The 20,117-nt window shown below is 34.2% G+C and overlaps 1 protein-coding gene across 24 annotated transcripts in view; it reads left to right on the forward strand.

Annotated features, from left to right (window-relative positions):
• Positions 1-20,117, forward strand: part of Golgin245 (Golgin-245) — a 307,575-nt gene that overhangs the window by 149,500 nt on the left and 137,958 nt on the right. For all 24 annotated transcript variants that reach the window (XR_010851323.1, XM_067094416.1, XM_067094418.1 and 21 more), the window contains one exon: positions 19,623-19,869. Coding sequence is in view for 23 of the 24 variants with exons in the window: in XM_067094416.1 (XP_066950517.1) it covers positions 19,623-19,869 (247 nt within the window). In the remaining variant the exon portion in view is untranslated. The remainder of the gene's footprint in view (positions 1-19,622; positions 19,870-20,117) is intronic.

The following is a 20,117-nucleotide window of genomic DNA, read 5'->3' on the forward strand; positions in this document are numbered from 1 at the left end:
CTGATTCAGATGTTTTGCTGCAGTTTGAAGCAATTTTTTTTTTAGACATGTTGCAAAAGTCTCTCTTTCGCTTGCTGTTTTATCTGAAATAGCATCAGTGAACTGGAAAAAATGAAAGTTTTGCACAAAGGTACTCAAGGAAAAATGCATCGGAAATATATAGGGTTTATTACCTTGAAATTGGTGTCTGATTAAAAAAAAGCTGTATTTTGATTCTCTTCACCAAGTAATGTAAGTAAAGATGTCTTATATGCAATTTAGTACTACATTAGTAATTTTACTAGTGTATGTGCATCATTTGTAGTGGGGCCACCTTGGACTTTTTGCCCTCTCCAATATAGCATAGAGAGTTTTTCAAGATACTGGTGGTTTTTTTGGCTCAGATAGCTTTAGGGTGTCTAGAAAAATTCTGCTTTCCTCAGTATTTTTCTGGGTTGACTCTTAATCCTCTGGACTAATGTATTTTTTCAGTTAGTGTTCCTGCAGCCATTCTATTGTGTATTTTGTCTACTAATTGCTTGGTCTTTAGCCCAGCTGTTATGCATGGTGGGCCTCCCCTTACTGTATTAAGAACCCTATTTCACTATTTCATGGTTTGTCTACGAAGCATTATTTGTCACAGTACAAGTATAGTGAAGAAACCTAGCAGTTAATGACACAAAAACTTGTGGCATGATATGCTAGTTGCTCGGCTGTGGATAAGTGTCCTGATCGTGGATTACATTGAGTTTAATGGGTGTTTATATCATGAAATAATCTTTTCCATGGGCTATAACACCATGTGCAATCACGTCATTGAATGACGGTGCTAAAGGTTGATGCTAAGATGTGTGGTTAGAAATTTTATAGCATTTGAGTTTTTGCCTGTTTCAGGATGCAAGTAAGTTGGTGAAACTCAAACAGGAGAATATTCAAAATGCAGAATAAGGGAATAAAAACATTAACTCAAAATAGTCATGTCTGCAAAAGCCTTGAAAGGCTTTCTTAGTATTCCAATTTTTAGTTCAAATGAAAGAGACAATTTTTAATGCATTTGAAGGAGACACAGACTGGATATGTTCTCAAAAGTAAATTTGCATCTAAGAATGAAGCCTAGAATTTTAAATGAGTTGTATCAAATGAAAAAAGGTAGTGGTATCAGTTGTCCTAGACCTAATAACAGTCACACTTTGAGTTTTATTAGGCTTTAACTATATCTACCATAATTTGCATCTTGGTCAAATTTTACCTAAATCTCTGTTATGAGATTCAGCAACTGAAGGTCTATGCTCCTGAGATAGGATTGACTCTGTTATGAGATTCAGCAACCAAAGGTCTATGTTCATGAGATAGGATTGATGCAATGAGAGTAGCATCATCTTCATAAGCAAAAAAATTGTATTCTAGGCAAAACCATGTCATGTTTATATACAGGCGGTCCCCGGTTTACGACGGGGGTTCCGTTCTTACGCCGCGTCGTAAACCGAAAATCGTCGTAAGCCGGAAAATCGTCGAAAATCGTCAAAAATCATAAGAAAACCTTACTTTTAATGCTCTGGGTGCATTGAAAACGATGTAAACTGCATTATTATTGAGTTTTACATCAAAAAAACCTTCAAATTATGATTATTCTGCCGTTTTGGGGCCATATTTCTTCCGTCGGATCGGCGTACGACGCGTCGTAACCCCGGAACGTGCGTCGTAAGCCGGGAAATAATTTCTGATGAATATATTTGAAAAGCGTCGTAACCTCGGAACGTCGTAAGCCGGAACCGTCGTAAACCGGGGACTGACTGTAATGTACACATCAGTGGACCAAAATACCATGAGTAGTGCCAGAGATTAAATTCCTGTGGTCATCACAGTGCCTGTCAGCAACTACTCTTTGTGCTCTGTTAATTAAAAATTTAATAATATTACTGAGAAATTGTCCACTAACTCGCACCTTTCTGCATTTGAACACAAGGATGTTGCAATTAAAATCTGGAATCTAGGTATTTCTTTACAACATTAGAAATTGAAAGAAGAGTATCTCTCAAATTGCAAAAGCCAACTCAAAGTGCAAAAGCCAAACTCTAAACAAAAAACAGATGATAGAGTTATAAAAATTGACCTGTAATCAGCAGGGCTAGAACCACAATTTCCACTTTTAGTCACTGAAGTAACATTACCAGTTCTCCAACTTTTGCATAGAGAACCCCCTCTAGCTAACTTACAAAAAATAACAGGGAACCTAGGAACTAAGTAAGAGAAGTTTTCACTAAACAAAACAAAAAAAAAGAAGGAAAATGCCATTTGGATATATACCTCTTTTAAGCATCAAGTTCAAGTAAAAATTCTTAATTTTACAGCACTGATAAGCTAGTCACCTTAGCTTTAGGAAAACATAAATGAGGCTTGTTGACTTTTGCAATATGCCTCTGTATATAGGCAAATAAGATTTATTATTAGGATAAATAATGAGCAACCTTTGTAATAAATACTTTTAAAAAAGGTATGGTGTGTGTGCTAGTAATGCCATCTTCCATGCCTGTCCTCCTTACACTTCTGGATATTTTTGCCAATGTTAGAGCCTCTTCTGACCTTGTATCGATGAATATTAATTATGGGCACTTTCTTCTCAGAGATTTACTGTGAATTTATATAAATTACACTTCACAGAACTGGAGCAGTGCATAAGTCCTCCAGTTTTTCTCCTTTTTCTTTGAAGTTCAACTGTCATTCATTTTTTAAAAATGGAATATCCCATGGAGTTATTTCCTTTTACAGCAAAACAAAGATCCCAAGGATCTTTGTCTTGCAACAATAATAAAAGCATTACATCCTCCACTGATGGTGTTAGGTGTGCCATCCGTTAGTACCTTGTAGTAAATAGGATCAAAGAAAAGTGTTGTAAACAGTGATCTTTGTTCTTATTGTAAGCATACTGTTCAACCTTTTTCAACAAGGAGCCAAGAACTCCTGATGTCTTACAATTTGGATGGATGTATTTTTATTCAAACTAAAAAATATTAAAATTTTTAGTCAACTTTTTATCCAGTTAAAAATCCTTAACTGATTTACTCCTGGCTGCTTAACAACAGTTTTTGAAGATCTAGAGGCTAAAAGTTTTACATGACTCTGATTACTTGATAAACAGCCTTTATGATACAGTATAGAATTATGTGCAAGCAACAGCAGCATCATCAGTAAAAAACAAAACCCCCCTTCATAATGTAGTCCACTAAAGGATTTTTATAGAATGAATTGATGAATTTTCATATTTTTTCCGTCTTGAGTCTACCCTTTGCTAGACCTTAGTTTGAATAAAAAAAGAAAGTCCACCTGAATTACGAGATAGCAGCACTTCTTGCTGTTTGTTAGAAAGAATGATTTTTGTCTAATCTTGAAATTATCAAAGAATCTTCGTCCTTTCTAAAATGTAAATAAAACCCATCATCATTATGCTCAAGTGGATAGTATAACAAGGATGAAAAATATTTAAGTATGACTTGTGCTTCCACACATTCTTGCTTAATGCCACAATATATAATACAGTCTTCCAACTTTTTCCTTCATATGATACTGTAGGCCATGTGGAATGATGGTACAGTACTATCAGAAAAAAACCGCTATTGTTTATCTCATCAGAAGCCGAGTACAGGCAGTCCCCGGTTAACGGTGGGCTCCGTTAATGGCGATCCGGTATTATGGTGCTTGCCTAGCGCCGAAAATCGCCGATTTCTGCTTATCGGCACTGATAATTGGGTATTGGTGCCAATACATACCTAACAGAGGCGCCAATAACCGAAAATCGGCACTTTTCGGCGCCGATAAGCCTGAAAATCGCCGAAAAAGCCCTGGAAGTCTCCGATTTTTGGTTAGTGGCGATTTTCGGTTATCATCACACCCCCAGAATGGAACCCCCACCAATAACCGAGGACTGCCTGTAGTACAAACTTGAAATATAAAATACTGAGGCACAGCTTTCTCTGTCAAGCAGAGTTCAATAACTTCCTTAAGTTCACAAATAACCATTCCAAGTTATTTAATGTCAGACATTCCTTTGGTGCAACTTTAAGATCATGTAAAGTAGACATGAAATCCGACTTGGCTGACTTTCAGAGCTGGAAATATTTATTGTTGAATGCCATGAGCTATTTATTTTGTCATTAATAAAGATTCCCTCAAAATCCAACTGTGGGACAGAAAGCTTGTGCTTGGACCAACATTTTTTTTTTTTTATCCTGTTGTACATTTCCTTAAGGTTTTCATTTCAGAACATTTGCACAAAATCTGGCCCTCTTTAGAAAGTTTCTATGTGATACATGAAGTGCATTCAGTCTCTCTTGGGATGCCTTTGCTTGTCTGGAGTGAGGACTTTTTTTCTTTGCTGTGTTGATACTTAACCCCCTTGTCATGGACCATATTTGCAGCTTTTCCACTCTTGTCAACTACCACCTAAACTCACACCACCCATAAATTCACCATACAGTGAAAATAAATTAGGATATTGATTATCCTTTTTCAGCCCCACCAATTCACTTTTGTCTTCATCTATCTTTACTGGCACCCTCCATCTGTTTACAGTACCGAGAATGCCTTTTAAGAACTTTGGAGATCTGTCCATCATGAGGAAATATTTTTATTATGACTTGTTTTGAATATTGTTCCTATACTTGGTCTTACACAGGTGACTTGCATCTTAAATTGCTGAACAGAAACTTTTGAGTTTTATTAAATACCTGATCTTGCCTAAATCTCCAGCACTGTTGTTCGGTTAGCTCATTTTGTATCTTGTATAAAATTTTTCGTGTTATGATCAGTCTTTGCATTTAAATCCTCTCAGACTATACCATGCATACCATAACTCTAGATTGGCAATTTATTTTAATAGTCTTACTGTGCCAAAAATATGGAATGAGCCTCATATATAGTAGTTACACCAATGGAACTTCAAAAGTTGAAAATATTTTATATGATATTTATCATACATCCTTTGTTATATGTCTTATTTGTTTTTCTTTGTAAATTCTCTTTTATAGTTTTTTTTTATTAATTCTCAGCTTCTTTCTCTAAACTGGGCTGCTTCCCCTACTGGGGCCCTTTGGCTTGTATCATTCTTCTTCTCCGTCTAGGGTTACATTGTTGCTTTTAATACAGTAATAGTAATATCTTTAATAAAAATGATAGTGATACACAATCAAAATCCTTTTCATAATCTATAAAACACATATATGTAGTTTCTTTTTCATTTCTATGATTCCTGTTAGAAAAATCATTCAGACTGTTCCTTCCTATCCAATTCTTTTCTTCAGGATTTCCACCATCACTCTCAAAATTACTTTGAAGATGGGACTGGAGATGGCTGTAGTCCAGTTAACAACACTTCAAAGTGTCCTTTTTGTTAGACATCTTCATAAACAGAACAAAAAGATATCTGGTAGTTGTGCGTGATGCATGCAGATGGCCATCCACACCCTTTACTCTATTTTCTAGACCCCCATTGCAGTTATAATCTCAACATGAATTCTGTCACCCCACTCACTGAGTCTTACCTTCTTCATGATTCTGTCACCCCACACAATGAGTCTTACCTTCTTCGTGATTCTGTCACCCCACACACTGAGTCTTATCTTCTTCATGTTCAGTAGGTATATCTGTGTTTTTTCTCGCAATTGTTGTCATGCCTTCCAATAATACTGTAGCAATTCTCTACTCCTTCCTCTTAACCTGAGCAAGCTTTGTCAAATACTATACTCTTATCTCCAATACCAATTTCACATCCATTGCTGCATATCCATCCTCCTTTTTTTTTTAATCAAATTGCCTGTTTTCCATATCCCAACTTCTGCTCTTCCCTTCTTAGCTTTTATTCACTCATAAATCAGCTGAATTTTTATGAGATATCTTCTTATTCTGTCCATTCATACTTGCCATTGTGATTTATTGTTTCCTGCCAGCTCAGTTTTCCTTCGAGCAGTTCTCCAGCTGAATTTACCATTGCCATTTCCATGATATTTCATAGGTCTCCAGTATTCTAGGCATTTTCAATATCCTCCTTTTCTTTGCACCCACGCTCCCCTTGGGGGGTAGTGCCGTCAGTGCACCTTATGCAGTGCACTGTAGGCATTACTTAAGGTTCTTTGCAGCTTCCCTTTGGCCCTAGCTACAACCCCTTTCATTCCTTTTAATATACCTCTGTTCGTATTCTCTTTCTTCCATCTTACTTTCCACCCTCTCCTAACAGTTGATTCATAGTGCAGCTGCAAGGTTTTCCTCCCATTACACCTTTTGAAACTTTTTACTATCACGTTCCGTTTCAGTGCTGAATGGCCTCATAGGTCCTAAATTCTATATTCATTTCAATTCAGCAAGCCATATTACTCCCTTGTCTATTCCAAAAGTGTTCCCCTTATTGAATGTTGCCCAAAAACTGAGATGGTTTCTGAGGGTATTTCTTACACAATATGCTAAAGACATCCTTTTAACATTTGTCAGAGCTAGATATACTGTGGTATACGAATCTTCTTCATAAGTGTGGCTGAATCTCATCACAGATGTTACATCTTCAGTAATTTTCCATATTCAGATAGATAAACATTAAAATTTGAAAGATACCTTTTGATGGAGAATTCATTCAAAAGCAAATTATCAAACACTTCAAATAGTGCTATGATGAATTAGTTTTCTCTAGTTGCTGTGAACATGCAGTATGTTAGCATAGTCTAAAGGAACACATATAAAAATTAAAATTTGTAGAAGTGAACTTTTAACTTTGAAAATGAAGCTACAGAAGAGATATGGTACAAAATTGTAATGAATGATCTGGAGTTCGACCAGTTTGGTGCAACAGTTCTTCTCTTTGTAAAGAAAACATTATTTTAAATGGTTATTCACCCTACTCCAGTTGCTGTATCATTCTTGCTCTGAGATCCTTTTTTACCTGTGGTTAAAGTATACAGTATACAGTTTGTCTTATAAGATTGGCATAACTGTAATTATACCATTGGTTAAAATTTGGGTAGATAACATAGTAAAAGCCTTTACAGACTCATTTCTCTAACAGTCTGTTCAAAGTACAGTAACTGAAAAAATCTTATGAATTATAGACTGACATGGTATCTAAATTTGAACATAGTCCAATTCATTTTGGGATCAGGATCCAATAGATCAATGCTTGACTTAGTATCTAGTTTAGAGGATCCTGTTTGTTGAGGATTAACATGTAAGCAGATAACACTTACCAGGTGCTCTTTGATATTCAGAATGTATGCTTTACTAATAGGCAATATGTACAGTACTGAAAATTGGTATTCGAGGTTATCTGCCTATAACTATAAAAAAAACTTCCATTGAGATTGAAATTGAAGTGTGTACCATTATTAATGTATATATATGCTGTACTTGAACACAGTGTTAGAGCAGTGGTTCAGCTTGGACTGTAATAATTTATGCATGATTCTTCTTAGCATTCAAAATATCAAGTCAGTTGCCAAATAGTATGTCAAGTAGTCTTATTTTATACTACAACTGTATGTCAAGCCCTGACTGAATTCAGTAGTAGGTTTCAAGCTTTCTGTAGAAGAACAAAGTAATCATGTTCTGTACTGATAAAGATTTTAAACTTTATGATTGAGGGGTGCTTATATAAATATAAAAATTAAAAATGGATTTTACTGTATAATCTAAAAATTTAACTCATACATCTTGAAGGCTACTGCAGATCACTTTGTACAGTACTTGTATTTTACTACTTTCATTGGTACCTATACAGTAATGACTAATGCTCACCTTCCTTTCTCATCACATACTGAACCCAACAGAACTTTGAGTTCCTAGTTAAAATGTTCCAACCTCTACTTTGGCAGTTTGGATCAGTGGCAAGATATAGGGACATTGAAATGACTCAGTGTTCTGTTTTCCAACTTGTATTTGTTAGGGTATGTAAGGGCCTAATTATTGCTGATACTAGGCATCATATTTTATGAAAGCAGTTGTTAAATCTGAGAAGTTATGAGAGATGAAAAATACAAGAAAGATGCTTGTGATGAAAAATGAAGAAGGAAAAATAAAATAATAATGAGATAAATTTGAGTTAGGAGAATTTCATTATTGTATTATCATTCCAATAACAGAATGAGCAATAGAGAGATGAAATGGGACTGGAGGCTGTAATAAGAGATAGAGCTAGTTTTTCGATGTAAGACTCAACATACTTGTGTTTGAGTGCTTACTGATGTTAACTTTGAAGGCAGATCAAAATAATATCCCAGAATGTATAATTATTAAAGTTAAACAATAATTTGAGACTCAAAATATTCAAAATCAGAGATGATTAATTTTTATATCAAAAGTCCTATCCCACTGAAAATTAGCTTCCACTTTGCCATTTGTTTTTCTTGACTATAGGGACTAACAAGAAGAAGCAATGCCTAACATTAAGGACTCTGTTACTTAGTGTTTTTACAGGACTGCCATTCATTGCGACTCTGTTCCTGTGTCTTTACAGGACTGCCATTCATTGCAATTTTTTCTTTTAATATTCATGTACAATCACTCAAAAATGTTTTGCAACATACTTCAAAACTTTACGGACAACAGCTTATAATAGCGACATCTGGTGCTATTCAGCAACTCAGTTGTAAGCACAAGAAACAACTGAACACTAGTGGTGGGTCCGAGAAATTACCTGCAGTTTCCCTTAAACAGGGCTTTTTCTGATACTGCTTACTGTTGGCATACTTTACTTAATTAAAAGATGTTACTATAATACTTCAGAGGTCATCGCTGTTCTTATGTTTTAATATTTTCATCTCCAACTGCCATCACTATCGTTGTTTTATCTCCTTCATATGTGTGAACTTTGTAGACAGGCCTACGACTGTTATAAGTTGAACTATTAGTCTTATTAACATCAACAAATACGACTTTTGTAAAGATTTGTTTGCACATTATTATTAATCAAATTTTTGAATGACTAATCCTAAGTATATTGTGAGCTAGTGAAACTTAATATAAAATATACTGAATTAGACTAACAGATTTCACGTCTATTTTTGTAATACATAGAATATAATTGCGAACACGCGCACACACACACATATATATATATATATATTATGCCGTTATCATGTGTAATTTCTCATTTCTTTCATTGCTACTTAGGCCTATCATTTTTGACATTTTTATGATAAAATAAAGTTTTATATATACTTATCAAGTAATTACATGATCGGAGCCCGCCCTCCTCCCCACACATGAATATAAGGGCATAAGTAAATTGAAGCCCATTTGCTAGTTGATCCTCTCTTTCCCCAAAAGTGGGCAGGTGAGTCATCTAACCAAAACAGAATAGCACAACCTGAGAATTTCAAAATTTTAGCTGCTGAGCAAGCAAAACTATTAGCAATATAATTATTTGGTAAGTATATGTAAAACTTTATTTTATCATAAAAATGTCATTTTTCATAGTTGTGTGCTGTTTTTCATAGTAAGGTAATTGAATTGACTGTTTATGGTCTTTGCATATTAAGAACTTTGAATTATGAAAACTATAGATTTCAGTGAGAAGAATATACAGTAATGCAGCTGGTGTGAAAGGGTGTTTGCAAAATATGTATAGTACCACTAACAGAGTGCTGCTAAAGGCTCACTTTAGACATAACCTCCAAATGTAGCTTTCATTTAAGATCTGTAGGATGTAGTTGATTTTATTTTTTTGGTTGGGTTATAGACCAGTTATCTTATTATCTAGTGTCAAAATATGAAGTGAAATATACAACATTGTGCCAAATCCGTTAACTTATATCTGTTGGAGAATGATTAATTTTGTGTTGAATAAAGGTATCCTCCATCTTTTTTGTCAGCGAGAGCAGCCATTCAAGTGTGTGTCAGCCAAGTTGTAAATATTTTTCCCTCCTAGAACAGTAATTTGATTTGATAATATGTGTGTTTGAATGTACTGTAAGTACGTCATCATAGGACCAACTACTGTATCCAGTTACAATACAGCTTAGCATACACAAGCATATAAAAGAAAGTGACTATGGTAACAGTTAGGGAATTGTTTTTAAGCACTTAGTGAAAGCTATGTTATTAAATAGCTCGTTTTTTCATTATATTCACCACTATAGTAACTAATAGAGGTGAGTTCTGGTGTATTGCCTATAATATTGCTTTTATGCATTGCATAGTAAGACTGTTGTAACAGTTTCCAAAGGTACAGTAATTACCTTTCATATAAAGATAAAGGAACAATGCAAAAAGGTAACCCCATTTTGAGTGCAAGTTGTTAACACACCACAAGCAGAATGACTTGATTGAGCCATTTTTCTTGAATTATCAATCTGTGTTTGCATTTATGTATGCTTCATAAAACAATATTAAAGCAGACTAAAATGTTTTGTAGGGAATTTTTTCATTCTCATCATACCCAAAAAATACTTAAGTACGATTACAGATCATCTTTTATTTGTCATCAGTTACCTGATAATATAATTAAAATGTCGTTAAGGGATTAAGTGGATTTTCCTTATTATAGCACTGTAAATGTTTTGATTCCTTCTTTACTTCAAGTGCTTGATTCTGTATGTTAAGCTGAGATCAAGTCAGTGGAGGTGTGTGTAGAATGCAGACAGAGGTAGACTGCTTAGATGTGAGTGAATAATTTTAGAAGCAGGGTGACTGCCAAAAGAGGAGGAATGTAGCTGTACTTGTAATCTCTTCCCATTATTGGGAAGAAAATTTTGGCATCATGTTGCAAGAAGTTAGGAGAAACTTAAGATAGATAAACCGTATAAATTCAATTGCTGACTGAATAATGAAGTACTATAATCAGTTTGTTTCTTTTCTTTGATAATGGAATATTAATATTTTAACCTGAGTCTGACTGTAGCCATATTTTACATGTAGGTGAATATTAAATAGTTTAGGTTCAAACATTTTATGTTGATGCTTGTAAAATCATCATACCTAGAATTCTAAGTTATGTGAAGTAGTAAGATACAACTAGACATCAACATCAGGTTCATGTGTAATCACTAAATTAAGAGAAATTAGCATTAGAAGTGTGAACTTTCCTATGCCTGATCAGTTTTAAAAGTTCAGATTTGGTGTTTTGAGATAGAAATGAAGTTCAGAATGTGTAAGAAAGTGGTCTTGAAGGACTTAATAAATTGACAAATTCTTAAAATGAAAAATAGAAGGCGATGTAAATGCTGTAGTATTGTAATTGTTATTGCCACAGTGCCCTCTTAACTTCTCGAATTCTTCACACTTTCAGATATGCTTGTCACTACAAATGCAAGAAATATGAAGTAATTCTGATGTCTGGCAGTGGGAATCAAACCCACATCCCAAGTAATCAGTAGGAGGTCACGCTGCCAACCTTTCAACAGTGTGACCTTGTTCTGATCACTCAGGATGCGGGTTCAGTTCCCACTACCTGATATCAAAATCACTTAATATTTCTTGCAGTTGGATCCAAGGCTTTGTAGTGACAAGCATATCCAAAATGCATGAAGAATTTTAGAAGTTCAGAGGGTATTGTGGCTATCACAGTTACAAAAGTATCTGGTAAAAAGTGACCAGAAGATTCTGTATATATGCTTTAGTGTTAGTTTATCATTATATTCTGTCTTCCAGCATAACCTTGGTAACTTGACGAAAGTTAAGTTCATCATTGTAGGAGTTTTGCTTCTACTTTATAGGCACTTTAAACACAATACTCTATCATTTGGTACTTCCAGGATGTTAGAGTGTGCATGCTAAATGTAACACTTATGTTGTCTGTGTTTTGTACCCAGTGTAAGTGCTGACTGAGATTTCTGATGCATGAAGAAGACAAGGCCTGATTTTCTCGGGGTATGGAGTGACAGGGCAATAGATTTATTCACATGACTCACGAAAATGTATTTTTGTATTTTTATGGTGGATGAGACATCATTCTTCAGGTAATGCAAATGACATTGAGATAGGAGAAAGTTCCATAAGTTATTTCTTGGGTTCCAATATATTAGTATAATTGTTTCTCAAGAATGGTAAAAAGGATTTTAATTCTATGTCTTTCACTGTTTATAATTAAGATGTAAATACAGAAAGTTTTTAAAGCTGATCTCTGCAAACATCAGAACAAAGGTGGGAAAAGTAGGGAAGTGGTCAAGATGCTGATTAGAGAAACTATGGAATTTTTGTGTTCAGGAGGTAAGTTATTAAGGAGCTGGGATGAAAACAAACTGAAGAAAAATGGAGAAATATAAACTTTAGTTAAATGCAAGTGAGCCAAGAAAAATCGGTAGGCTTACTGTTCAAAAATGACTTAGTGAAAGATGCCTTTGAAAAGGGTACTGCGTGTATTCTTGGTTTATTCATCACGCTTGCAAAGAAACATAATTTTGGGAAGGATTATCAGATGTGTGGACAGAAGTGCCAGTTATAGGGGGTACTGGTAGGATACCTGAATAACCTTGTAGGAATGGCAGATTTGGTGTTTAAGCTATGATAGGAAAATATAACTTGAGAACAAAGAAATCAGGATTTGGAAGTAGAGTGTTGATAAAGTGTTTAAGAAACCCTGAGAGAAGCAGATAATATACAAGAGTAAATAAGCCGAAAGTCAAAGCGATTGTGTTGATTATATAATCTAGAGAATAAAAACAGAAGTTATAAATGAATATGTAAAGAAATATCAAGAAAAAGTGTCAGCAAGCATGGCATCAGTGAATGGTCAAATGAAACTGGTGAAATAAGGCATACAAAGGGCAGCATAAGTGTACAGATTTACAATAGGGAAAGAGGCATGGTGATGGAATTGCAAAGAGCAGTTGAAGGGAAGAAGAAAACTTCCGATCTCTGGCAGGAAAGAGGATAGAGAAGTATACTGTACAGTGGTAGGAGGAGGGAGGCTAAAAGGTAGATGGCAAGAGCAAAGATGATTTGAAAAAAGTAATGGAATGTTGAGCAATTTATTGCTGAAATGTAAGATAGAATACTAATTAAAGAATACTAATTAAAGGGAAAATCATGCAAAATTGACTTACAAATTATTGTTAATGAAAAATGTGAAATGAATTATCACTTCAAAAGAAAACATTACGAAAAATATGCTGACATATAGATTACTGTATTGCTATTAAAATGTATAAGGCAAAACATTACAGTTTCTTAATATAACAACACACACTGGATTACATTCTGAACAGAGGTATTTAATTAAATTTTTTTTATTTGAAATTATTTTCTCAGAAAGTTGTGTGATAGCTCAGCTGGTTTTGCACGGACTTCACAGTGTGGTGATCCCAAGTTCAAGCCCTGGTCATAGCCTGATAGATTTAACTGGCAAAATATGACTACCAGCCATGTGAGCTGGAAAGGGGGGCATGGGGGCAGGTTACAGGACTATCTGCAGAGTCATTAGCAGCCACTGCCAGTTTTTTGGATGATGATCATGTGTATATACACAGTATTTGATTGCTAGGACACACTGTGCTGGTGCAATGTGTTAATTGATGGTGATGCCATAACTACTGTCCATAATCACATTCCCTTCCTGTATATTTTGTTTATTTACATCTAAGGTAAAACAAAACACTAACCTACAGTTGATGATAATTGATGATAATATCTTGGTATTTTTCCTTCACTAATAAGCCAATTTACCTATATATGCAATACTGATTATTAATGTTGCTCATGCAACAGGCAGGATTAATATGACATAAGCATATATAATTTATGTGCGAATTTGTGTGAATCAGTGTAGAAGAGCATTATTAGGGGTGTGATCTCTTTTGACAGGTAAATGGTGTCGCCATGGGATTCCTCCCTTGGTGTACTATTTGCCAATATGTACATGGCAGATGTTGAGGAAAGAACCTTCGATTTCCATCTGAAACCGAAGATGTATGCCTGATATATAGACAATATCTTCATTCCCATCAGTGCTAATGAAGAAGCCACCAGCCCACAGTATGCCTTGAAGAGGAACTTTGGCCTAAACTTCACTATTGAATATGGTGTCAAAGGTTGACTTCCTTTTGTGGATGTAAATTTGGAGAAGAAAGGAGACAGGTACATTACTGCCATGTACCAAAAGGTAACTAACGTAGTTCAGTGCCTTAGCATCTGTAAGGAGTGCCCTGACATTTACAAATGCTCTGTGGTAGACTCATACATGAGATGTGCAGTTATGCATTGTTCCTCATGGAAAGCTACTCACACACAGCTCAAATGTGTTAGGCAGGTCCTAACTAATAACGGATATGAAAGCAATCTAATAGAAGGTTGCATACGAAAACAGGTGGAAGTGTATGCCAGCACACCAGTGACAATGCCTACCTCACTGAGAAACATCATATTGCATTACAAAGCCACATATCACAGCCAGTTCAAGGATGATGTCAAGGCCATGAAGAGAATAACTGACAGCGGTACAACACAAACGAATCCTGATGAGAGTATTTTCTTACTTATTTGCTGCTGCCCAAACCTAGTCAGCACCCTTGTAATGCAAAATAGCAGGGCCCCCGTAGAGAGGTGTGGGAATTGACCAACGTAGTACAGGATACAAATTTAAATGTATGGAAAGGACATATCAAGCCCTCAGCAATTACTACATAGGTCGACCACTACCACCCTATAGAGGTGATTGCAAGCTCAACACAGCCAACGGTCAATATTTTGACACTGTACAACCATAAACTGACACTAGCAAAATTATTAGAATGCACAGAGATCATGCAAAGAGAAGCCCAGTTCCACAGATTGCAAATAGCAGAAGCTGTGAGCACAAATCAACAACTGCCTGTGTTAAATATACAGAGGAACGTGGACTTCATCCTCCCTTCTTCAGGAAAACCACAGGACATCTGTGAGCATCTAAAGGGAGACACGAGCGACGGAACACCCCTGGAGACAACTGCCAACAACAAAGCAAATAAAAATTATTGGCCAGACAGGAATCTTGCCCTAGTCCACACCCTTTCCTGCAAGCCATGTCATAGGGAGCATCCAATGGAGCACAAGGAATGCCCATGCTGCCACCCAGACCAGCAGTGAGAGAATGAGACCCACCAACCAATAGAAATTCAGAATCTCAATGATGTCATGTTTAAAATTCAAAAGCCCTCATGCAGTAACAAAAACCCTGTATGTCAATTTATAATTATATTTATATATATATATATATATATATATATATATATATATATATATATATATATATATATATATAATATATATATATAGATATATATATAGATATATATATATATATATATATATATATATATATATATATATATATATATATATATATATATATATATATATATTATATTTGCTTAAAAAATCACAGTACCTGTATATGTATGTATATATATATATATATATATATATATATATATATATATATATATATATATATATATATATATATATATATATATATATAAATATAAATCATACATAAGTCGGAAATTCGTCGAAAATCAAAAATCATAAGAAAACACTTTTAACACTATATAAAATTATTATTGAGTTTTACATCAAAAACCTTCAAATTATGATTATTCTGCCATTTTGGGGCCATATACCCCCGAACATATAGCCAGGAAATAACTGATGAATATATTTATATGTAAACCGGGGACTGCCTGTATATATATATATATATATATGTATATATATAAATATACACATACATACATTCATACATACATACACTATATAAATATAGATAGACACATACATATATATATGTATATATACACACATGTATATGTAGGTGTGTGTGTGTATGTGTATATATATATATGTATATGTGGGTGTATATATACATATATATATATATATATATATATATATATATATATATATATATATATATATATATGTATATATATAAATATACACATACATACATACATACATACATACATACACTATATAAATACAGATAGACACATACATATATATATATATATATATGTATATATACACACATGTATATGTAGGTGTGTGTGTGTATGTGTATATATACATATATATATACACATGTATATGTGGTGTATATATATATATATATATATATATATATATATATATATATATATATATATATATATATATATATATATATATATATATATATATATATATATATATATATATATATATATAATTCAAGAATTGGTAGAGGATTAAACATTATTACAAATGCTTACTCACACACATGGTATATATGTATATAAGCAGCCAAATCTTAATTACAGTATTTTGTATGCTATTTGTGGACCAATGCTATTACCTACCATAGTGGTTTGTATATGATAATTTTTTTGGTGGAAGTAGCAGTGAAGAGGTGGCTGTCGTGCCGGCTCTGCCTATTCTTAGGGTTGTGGCATTTAGCCAAGCTTTCCTCTTTCCCTATCTCTTGAGCCTCAAGTTATGTCAAGTAAAGTTTTCTTCAGTAAGGAAGGCCTTTCCTTTGGAATTTAGGGATTTTTGTAATGGCCCCTTCTCTATTTAGGCATGAAGTCATAGTAGTTTGTTTAAAAGGTACTGACAGTATTAAACAGTTGTGGTTATAATTATCAAAGTAGTCTGCATTTTCCTCTTGAACAGATTAGATTTTACATTTGGCATTTGATAATAAGGTATAAAGCTACCAAGGTATAAAGCTACCAAGTAATTAATGCTCCTGAGCCTTTGAAGTTATCAGTAGTCCCTGTTCTGTATGACATCTCCCTATTTTTGTATTTATACAGTATTCATATTGTTACTCTTAGTAGTCAAATGGGTAAATGTTATATTTTCTGTATTAATGATATGTTATTGGTTGTCAAACTTATTCTCAAACTATTCTCAACAGTTGTTTTAGAGGTATTGTTGATTCTCCTTCTGTTGACTTTGAAGGTTTCTCCAGTGCAGTGTTCACTGGTTCATTGGGTTCAGTTACTTCTTGCCATAGTAGGAGGTATGTTTATCATTCACATCACTGTACGTAATTATGAGGGCAACCTAATTGTTAAATCTTTTTCATAAATTGCAGAAATTTTTATACAGTATGTTAGAAACAGCTATATATTTTCTTCTATGTTTGTATCATAGTTTTTTCAGTGACAGCATCTTTAAAGGTTATATTTCAGCCAGTATGGAATTCTGTTTTAGTTATAGTAGTGTAAGTTCTCGGATGAACTTGTATCTGTAAAGAGCATGTGGCCCATTTTCATACATGTAAACATGATGAAAATGAACTGACTATCTAAGGGGATAATGTTGTATGGAATTGGTAAGTGATACTTGAGAGTATAATTCAAGTCTCTATGCAAATTACACTTTATATTACTGTATACTGTAATTTTGATTTTGACAAATATACAGTAATGCAAAATGGAAGACTCTTGGCAACAAATTTTTTCATAATTACAGATTGCATGAAGAAAGATACATTTTTATATAACTCTATAAGGGAAATGCACATTATTGTTGCTTTTCTTTTTTGAGTTATGAACAAATTATAAAAACTGTATTAACCAAAGGTTTAACTGCACAGAGCTCTCTAGATGTTACAGCATTCCTCATGACACAAGTCAGCTTTTGGGGCTATGTAAACATATAAGCACAAAATCTAGTTAACCCCGATATATTGGAACTAGTATCTTATTACACCCAGTGTAACAAGATTATGTAATGTATAATATACTTACAGTATAATAATTCTCAAAGGAAAATTACAGACGTTTTGGTGTATACTTCACCAGTGCTTACAAATTAGTGAGGTACTTACATTATAAAAGAAGATTTTATAAAGTCTCTCTCTCTCTCTCTCTCTCTCTCTCTCTCTCTCTCTCTCTCTCTCTCTCTCTCTCTCTCTCTCTCTCTCTCTCAGAACCATCTCTCTCTCTCTCTCTCTCTCTCTCTCTCTCTCTCTCTCTCTCTCAGAACCATAGACGTACCTCACGTGAGATGACTATTGTAATATAAGAAGAGTTTGACAGGTTATTTGGAAGTGGTTCAGGCATTTTTGTGTGATGCACAGAACAGTACTGCTATTTCATTTTTGGTAAAGCAGATATTCTGTGTATACAGAGCACAGTACTGCATTGGTAAATTTTGGATGTTATTAACATACTTATATCATTTCATTAAGAGTTTATCAAATGTTTTAGGAAGGGGAATGAACTTAATGAAATGTGTGCTGTATTTAGTGGCATTCAGTTAACTCTGGAATAATGCCAAATGTTGAGCACTGTTACTGGCAAACAACAAAAGTCAGAGGAGGTTTTTATACCTTGTTTTTGTTATTTTCACGAACTGTACCAGAATGCTAAACACAAGGAAGTAAAACATTGACCACATTGTTGGTAATCTCTGTAAGAGGAATTTTTACATTTCCTAATAATGTAACTTTCCGTTATGTCCATTGTAAATGTGAGTATTTAATAATTGTGAGGTGTTGCTGTTGTGCAGTTAAAGTCTTTGATTAAGAGAAGATATTTAAATCTCGATTACACCGGTTGTAACTTCAAGACTGATAAAACAAGGAGGTTACACACCAGTTTTACCAGTATAAATTAATCCCTGAACAGAGATGTAATTTTAGGCTTACAAATTCCCTTTAAGGAAGTAAGTTCCAGTGAACACCTTGAAAATCCTTATTTAACTGTTTTGAAATATTGGTATTAAAAGGCTTGGAAACAACACAAATGTTTGTTTAGTATTCCTTTATGGTAAAATGAGTTCTTCAAGTCTTTACTCCCCTTTTCACGTAAGTTTAGTACTTGCAAAAACAATAAAGCAGTTGGCACCTTTGGAGCAAGGAGTTATAGAGTGAGTGGGAAGGGGACTGCCTTCGTACTGGCTATGGCTATTTTTACCTTACCAGTAAAACTAGTTGTGTTGGTTGCTGATGTATATTTGGCAAAAGTGTGAAGGTGTTGGTGTTATTTTCCTCTTGATTTACTAGGGACCTGAATCCTCTTTATCACTTATATGTATCACTTATGTACATACTAGGTAATAGGATTTCTTATCTCTCCACAAGGAGCAGTTTATCATGCTATTAATTTAATTTTGCCCTATTGATTGCATGTTACAATATCCCTTTGGCTGTAGTAATGATATATAGAATGCAGTTGTGAATCATAAAAATACTGTAGTTTTGTTATTTTAAAGTGAATAAGGCTATTTCCTATCTTTTAATCATATTTTTATTCATTTTCATATAAATTCTATCTGCTTTTCCTTCAGACATATTCTCCTTGGTGTATAGGTTTATGGTGCAACCTATCACAAAATGAATAACTTGCTTTCACTGACACTGATGATGTTGCTACACTATGGTATATGAATTTTATATAAATACATATCACATAAATAATTTGAGAGTAAGACATTTACTATTATACACAATTTGATAAGAAATTTCACAAGTGATCATGTAGTATTTGCAGCTTGTTCTTTCATTCCTGTTTCTCAGTTATTTGTGGCTCACAGAAACTACCTAAAGCCCTGTCTTCTCCCATTTTCTTTTCTCTATACTGATGTCATCATTAGATTTAGTAGGTTTTTATATTTGCTTTACAGGTAATATTTTAATAAATTTTGAGTTTTTCATAGCAAGAATTGTAGTAAAGAAATTTTATGTGCTTTTGATTTTTCAGATCAGAATTAGAGAAAATACAAAAACAAAGTGATGAAAATTTGGCCAGTGCCTCCTTGGAGCTGAACAAATCGCAGCAGTCTCAGTTAGAAGCTGTGAGGAGTAGCTACCAACGTACCATCAGTAGCAGGGATGCCACTATAGCCTCCTTGAAGGACGAAGCTGACCGACTAAAACTTTCTCACCAGGAGGCTCTTGAAAAACTCCAGAGTCAGCTGGATAAGGCTCATCACCAGTCCAAGTGTCAGGTATATCTCTTGCTATTCGTAGATGTCAGGTGGTTGTGCTGGTTATTAATATGGCCCTCCTTTGCTGTCTTATACTCAGTACCTGGTGATGATATATGGTTATAACATTGTCATATATTTTTAAAACCTTTGTATATGTGGATGTCTGTGAAGGCAGAGTGCCAAGGATATACTGTGCAGTCTCTTGAACACGGTTGATGCTAAATACAGGTTGTGGGGTATGGTGACTGAGGCTGGGATTGGAGCAG

This window comes from Macrobrachium rosenbergii, chromosome 50 (assembly GCF_040412425.1).
Source record: "Macrobrachium rosenbergii isolate ZJJX-2024 chromosome 50, ASM4041242v1, whole genome shotgun sequence".
Taxonomy (NCBI): Eukaryota; Metazoa; Arthropoda; class Malacostraca; order Decapoda; family Palaemonidae; genus Macrobrachium; species Macrobrachium rosenbergii.